The sequence below is a fragment of the Rhododendron vialii genome, chromosome 9a (genome assembly GCF_030253575.1).
Source record: "Rhododendron vialii isolate Sample 1 chromosome 9a, ASM3025357v1".
Lineage (NCBI taxonomy): Eukaryota > Viridiplantae > Streptophyta > Magnoliopsida > Ericales > Ericaceae > Rhododendron > Rhododendron vialii.
The window spans coordinates 3,216,219-3,223,079 of NC_080565.1; the positions used below are offsets into that span (position 1 = coordinate 3,216,219).

The following is a 6,861-nucleotide window of genomic DNA, read 5'->3' on the forward strand; positions in this document are numbered from 1 at the left end:
GAGTAAAATAATTTTTAGGTAAGATTTTTTATGATCTCCACATGTGGAAAATAAGTTACGAAGCAAAATCAGTAAATTAAATTGCTTCCTTCCATCTTAACGACGAACTAGCTTGCTATTTCACACAATTATTCTACAAGTAAATCTTTTTTCTTAAAAATAATTTCTTTTTTTGAAAAATCTTTTATGCCGACACAACGGAGGTAGAGAAGAGCTATACCTCATTTCTTGGTAATTATGGGAAATACAACACAACACAATGGAATGAGTAATTGCTGAATGGATAAGAAAATTACCAGGAATGGATATCAACTCGGGGCACGCCTTGATGTATAGCTTCTGGAGACGAGGGAATAACTTCATCTTAGGCAATGATGATTCGTTTGACCATTCTTTTAGCTGGGGCATTTTAAAAAGTCGGAGTACCCTCAATGCCGGAAATACTTCTCTTTCTGCTGCTCCTTCACTACTACTACAATTACAATTAATCTCTTCAGATTGTCCATAAAATTCGGGGCCAATACACTTCAAGTTCTGCAAACCATTGATTGTGATTTTCACAAGATGCGAAAGGTGTCCGAGTGCAGGGACTTGCTCACATAATGTACAATCTTTTAATATGATCTTCACCAAATTTTGAAGCAAGCATGCATCCTTACTCATCCATGACGCCAATCCTCTTCCTCCAAAATTTTGAATTTCTAATCCCTTAACATTTCGGTGAGGTTTGAGTCCTTCCAACACATCCTCATGGTTATTGCCAAACTCGCCAAAGTCATTATCCCAGTGATATTTTAACTCTTGAATGCTTGCTTTTTCAAACATTTTAGCCTTTGTTGCTTCTTCCTTGTCTTTCACGTGTTGTAGATCGTAAACACGTAACCCACCTTTTAGGTTGCTTAAGCTACCCAACTCTTCAATTCTTTGGCCACTCTTATTGCCCACAACAAAGAAGGGTAATGTCCGCAAAGATGTCAACTGCCCTATATTCTTTGGCATTAATTCCCTATTTTCATTTGAATCCTCAATATAAACATGTCTCAAGCTAACCAAGTTGAGGAAATCTTTTGGAAGTTCTTTTAGAGAATTTGGCAGTTTCAATGTTTCCAAATTATAGAGCTTGGTGATACAATTTGGGATTTTCAAAATAGAAGACTCAGAGATGTCAAGAAACCTTAAATGTATGGACTTGCATATTGAACTTGGCAACTCTTCCGCACAAGATTTCTCTAAACGCAGCGCACGAATACGTTTAAACTTTTTTTTGATCTTAGGGAAACGTCCTCTTAAAAACACAGTTCTCAAGTTGCCAACATTTTCTTTTGAAATGTCTAACTCTGTTTCTTCCCTAAGAACGAAAGACAGATGTTGGACATCGGGAATATTCTTCATCTCACTAGCTTCCAAAGTCAAACAATTACCCTGAGAGACATGGACTGCAAGATCATGTACAAGATCATGCATCTTGCAACTTATGATATTGTTATACTCATCAAATTCCACTTCATGGAATAACGAATTGCGTAATAAAATTTTAAAATACTCATTGCCTAACTCTTCAATGTCCACCTTGCTTCTTGAAGAATGCTGAAGATATCCTAGAGCCATCCAAAGTTGAATCAGTTCATCTTTTATAATGACTTTGCCCTTTGGAAAAATAGAACAATATGCAAAGGATTTTTTCAAAGATGGTGAAGGCAAGTTGTCGAAACTAAGCCTCAATACTGGTAGAATACCATTTTTATTTTCCGGGGAATTCCATATTTCACTCTTCTCGATAGACTCCCATTCTTGCCTATCTTGTTTCGAGTATAGTAAACTTCCTAATGCATTTATCGCTAATGGTAGACGCTCACACTTTTTTACCATTCTTCTACCAATAACGTCTAGAGTTTGAATTTCACTTGGTGCTCTATTGGCAAATGCTCTTTTACTAAATATTTTCCAACAATCATCCTCCGATGGTAGATTCAACTGATGGGTGCAAGTCGGGAATGTTTGAATTGCTGATAGGACTTCCAAACTACGGGTAGTAATTAAAATTTTGCTTCCCTTAGAGCCTTTTATTCCTGTCAAAGAATTTCTCAGGTCTACCCATAAATCAGGATTCGTATTCCAGACATCATCTAATACAAGCAAGTATTTTTTCCCGTTCAGTTCCTTTCCAAGCATTTTCAATACTCCTTGCCTATTTTGTACATCAGATTTCTCTCTACCAAGAGATTCCACCATCTCATTCAATAACCTATCTACCTTGAAATTATCTGACACACAAATCCACATTCTCTTATCAATCTTGTCACCATTGTCACTCTCGTCACTCTTATAACAAAAATTCTCCATAACTTCCGCCTTATTGTAAACCATCTGAGCAAGAGTTGTCTTGCCGACCCCGGCCATTCCTACTATGGTGATGACAGGTAAATCACCTTCTATGTCAATCCCAAGTAACATATCTACCACTTTCAACACGTCACCATCCCTCCCCAGTCCCCACAACTTGTGTCTCATCTAAAAAAGGTCCAGTCGTCATGAATTCCCTAGGTTCAGCAGTTGGAGCCACGAGTTGCTCAATTGGTTTAAGACCAACATCATCTGCTGCTTTACAAATTCTGTCTAACAATTTATTGATGTTGCTGACCTTATTAGCCATCTTGAAACGAAACGCCAATGGATTAGAGGGGGAGAAAAAATTGCGCACCTCGTTCCTCATCCGGTTTTGTACCTCAATCTTTCTTCGAAGATCTTCATAGGCCAATTCATCCAGCACGTTCTCAGCATTGCAGATTGGAGCCTTGAGTTTCTTCAGCCACGTCACCATAGTCTGTGATGTTATTTTCTTCTTCTCAGCATCATGTAACAAGGCCTGAATCATTTCTAACCTTTCGCGGAGCTTTTCGAGGTCTTCCTTGAAATCCCAAGCCGGTTTAATCGGATTGTCAATCTGCTTGGTTACCAGGGAAAGCAAAGTCAGGATTCCATTGGCTGCAGGGACGAGCATAGCCTCGGCCATGTTTTTGTTATGAAAACAGAAATTGGGGCTTGGAGATGAAAATGGTCGGTGAACAATTGCAAGGGAAAAGAGAAGGGGGTGTTGTGAATACCGCGTCTCAAGGATAAGAATTATATGGTGGAGGAGGACTTGGAGTGTAGCTTTACTTTTCATGTTCCAAGTCTTTCTCTGGTCATTCATTCCGATCAAAAACAAAAACAAAAGTCTCGGTCATTGCCAGCTTTTAGTTGTTGAATGTCTTTGTCATGGATTCGTTGGCCCAGTTGTTTTAGCTTTTTCACTTTTTAGAATTGATTTTTACATTCTTGTTTTTAATATTCATAAATTTTTTAGTTTTTTAGCAAAAAAACAAAAAAATATACACTTTAAATACTAAAAAATAAAAAGGGAAGCGTGAATATTAAAAAAGTTAATGGGTATATCCATTCCCTTCTTTAATTTTTCTTAGTATTTTCTTTGAGAAAAAACAACTAGCATATGGAGAAAGCACAACTAGTATATACTAAAGCCTCATTTAATTCGCGGACTGAAAAAGATGAGTTTAACAGTCTTGGGATTAAAAGTCCATGGACTATTTGTCCTGGATTAATTTCATCCCAAATTTCACCCAATCCCATATTTGACTAGCGTGGGATTACTTAGTATTTTTAAAAAAAAAATTGAAAAACCTTTTTTGGAAAAAGAAAGCTTTTTAAAATAAAAATCAGAAAACAGTTTTTATTTAAAAAAATCAGAAAACATTTTTCATACAAAATAGTTTCAGAAATCATTTTTTGAGAAAAGAAACTTTTCAAAAACATTTTTTTGTATTTTTTTGCAAATACAATTGGCTAAATCTACTTTCTACTTCATAGGAGGCGGATGTTTTTCCCACTTATTTTTCTTTCCAAAATTGCCCTATTCTTCCCCATAGAATAACACTCGCACCCAATTAGAGATGGCAAATTGGACCCAAACTCATCTATTAAAAAATGGACTCAACCCAATCCATTTATTGGTTGGGTAAATGGGTCCAACCCATCTGACCATTTTATTAATTGAGTCTTAAATGGATCAACTAAAATGATCCAATAAGGCATGAACATGACACAAAAAAAAACCTTCATCCACTCATGATTCTCCTCTCTCTCTCTCTCTCTCATATCTATGTTTGGCACTGTCCATCCAATAGCAAGCTAATTAACCACACAAATCGTTCAACTGTTACATAAATGGGGGCTGATCAATTTACCCAAAAAAAAAAAATTGGGGCTGATCTTACTAGATGGCATGTAAGTTGGAATTGAAATCTCTGGTTTCACCCCAATGAATTTGTGGGCATGGAATTTGATGTCTGCAATTGCGATGGGGCTTGGCAAATTTGTTTGTCATTCATGGATTAAGGGTATGAAACTGGAAAAATACCCTAGTCATGGGAAAAATTTTGATCGTAACTCAAGCAGTGGGATTCCAGAAGTCGGAACCTCGTATTTCTTCAGTTCTGCTGATTGATGGCACAGATTCGTTACAATTGCTGATTGATCATGGCGGTAAAATTGGTGTACAATTTTGTGCTCACCAGTTGATTCATTTTTGTAGTATGTGGCATAGAACAGGGGATTGTAACTGGGAAGATCTAGAGGCCGACTATTCGCAACCCTTTATTTTCTCCATTAGTCCACTTCTTTTCTCCATTAGTCCACTTCTTTTATTTACTCCATATAACCCATTAATTTTCCTTTATTTACTCCATGTAACTCATTAAATGTACCTAATCTTTCCATTATACTCTTCCCCCTCAAAAATTACACTTTTAACTCCCACCCACCCATCCATCCACCTCCGTCTCCCACCACCTCCACCTCCACCTCCACCGCCATAGCCACCACCGCCACTCCTACCGTTGCACCACCACCACTCCTGCCGTTGCACCACCGCCTCTCTTCAAGGTGTCTCTCTCTCTCTCTTCATCAGTCTCTCTCCCTCTCTCTCTTCATCAGTCTCTCTCTTTCTCTTTCACCCTGTTCGTCAGTCTCTCTCTCTGTGATTATATATATACAGTAAATAGCAGTTGAAATACTTCAACTTCTCGCTATGTTGAAGTATATACACACACCAGACAATTGTTCATCTTCTCTTCTCCTATGTTCTTTATCTTCTCTTCTCCTCTCTTTCCCTAAACCATCATTCTCTTTTCTCCTCTCTCAAATTTAGGGGGTCTCAAATTTTGACCCACTTATAGGTTTGAATTTTAAAATTGAATCAAATTCTATTGGCAACCATATGATGGCAGAGGAGAAGAAAGATACTATGATGGACATTGTATTTTGGAAGCCACGTGAGGAGGTAAATTTTTCCATTTACAATGGCCTTTGCTTTGTTGTTGTGGCGTCTGGGTTTACAAAATCCAATTTTTCGATGTTTTTGGTTCAAATAGAATAACCAATGTAATTTCGGTAGCTAACCACTGTAAAATATTACCATACTCGACTGTTAGTTGCCGAAATTGAAATACATTTTCAGCATCCAATTACCGAAATATATGTTTCTTGTTTTTGTTGTATGCGTTTATGACATGTAGTTACCGAAATATAATCTTGTTTTCAACATCTATTTACCGAAATGTATGTATGATTTTCCTATATAATATAGTATATAGTTCGGCAGTTGTTTACCGAAGGTTGAACATATTTTCGACATTAAATTACTGAAATATAATCTTGTTTTCAACAGCTATTTGTCGAATATATGTATGATTTTCCTATATAGTATAGTTCGCAGTTGCCATCTGCCTTTCCAAATAAATAAATATTTGGAATACTTCAACTTCTCGCTCGTCTTCCAATAAAAGTACACTTGCCAAGATAGTTTTTCGCACACTTCAATTGATTGACAATTTTCACAATACGAGAATTGAGTGAAAACTCAAACTGCTCCAACCCAAGAAAATCAATAAATTGAACGTCATGCAGAAATTTCAATTTCTCTTTATGTTGATCCATCGCAGAATTAATTGGTACATCATGTATGAATGATGTAGCATTAAGAGATCTTGTACCAAATTCACCATTGGGACCACTCATACTTCCGTGTGGCTCACAAGGCTCAATATTAGGGAAGACATCATCATGTCGAGAAATTATAGGTCCTGATTTATGACTTTCCCCTTCCTTTGGTTCTCGTACTTGATACAATGTTGCGATATTTTCATCCTTGCTTGCAATTACCTCATTGGTTGCACCTCCATCTAAATCCAACCGATGTTCGAGCATAGGGGCACTCAAATATTCCTCTTTGCCACCAACTTCTTCATCGCCAGCTTCTTCTTCGTCACCAAGTTCAATCCGATCTCCCTCCTCTTTTGCAACTTCTTCAACATCTTTGACAATAATTGTTGTATTCTGTTGCTTTGGCCCATATTTTTCCTTCAGTAATTCCTCATAGTTCCAGGGCAAAAATGTCTCCACCAAAAGTCTTTTAATTCTCGACCATGCATGAATTCGATGCTTGCCCAATCGATCTCTTGACGATTGTAATTTTAACCACCATTGTAGCGCAGGGCCCGTAAGCTTCAATAATAAAAACCTCCACCTTTGTTCAAAAGGAGTTTTCGTATACTCAAAAAAATCATCAATGTCCAATATCCAATCCAAACGATCTTTAAAAAATTCAAGACCACTAAATTTTGGCAACTTATTGTAATACCTGAAATTTGCTTGTCGCTTTATCAACTGATAATCATCATGGCCCTCGAATAACTCGCCTTCAAATTCATTCCTACTATCGTAGTGATAATAAGAATATCCTCCGGAGACGTTTTGGTGAATAGGTTGGTTGCGGGCAAATCCCTCAACGCGGTTCCTATTCTG

The 6,861-nt window shown here is 37.2% G+C and overlaps 1 protein-coding gene across 16 annotated transcripts in view; it reads right to left on the bottom strand.

Moving 5' to 3' along the window:
• LOC131301970 (putative disease resistance protein RGA3) overlaps positions 1-2,512 on the bottom strand; it is a 48,702-nt gene extending 46,190 nt beyond the window's left edge. For all 16 annotated transcript variants that reach the window (XM_058328498.1, XM_058328510.1, XM_058328500.1 and 13 more), the window contains exon 1: positions 297-2,512. In XM_058328498.1, coding sequence (XP_058184481.1) covers positions 297-2,511 — 2,215 coding nt within the window. In that variant the 5' untranslated portion in view covers position 2,512. The remainder of the gene's footprint in view (positions 1-296) is intronic.
• Between the last annotated feature and the right edge of the window lie 4,349 nt (positions 2,513-6,861).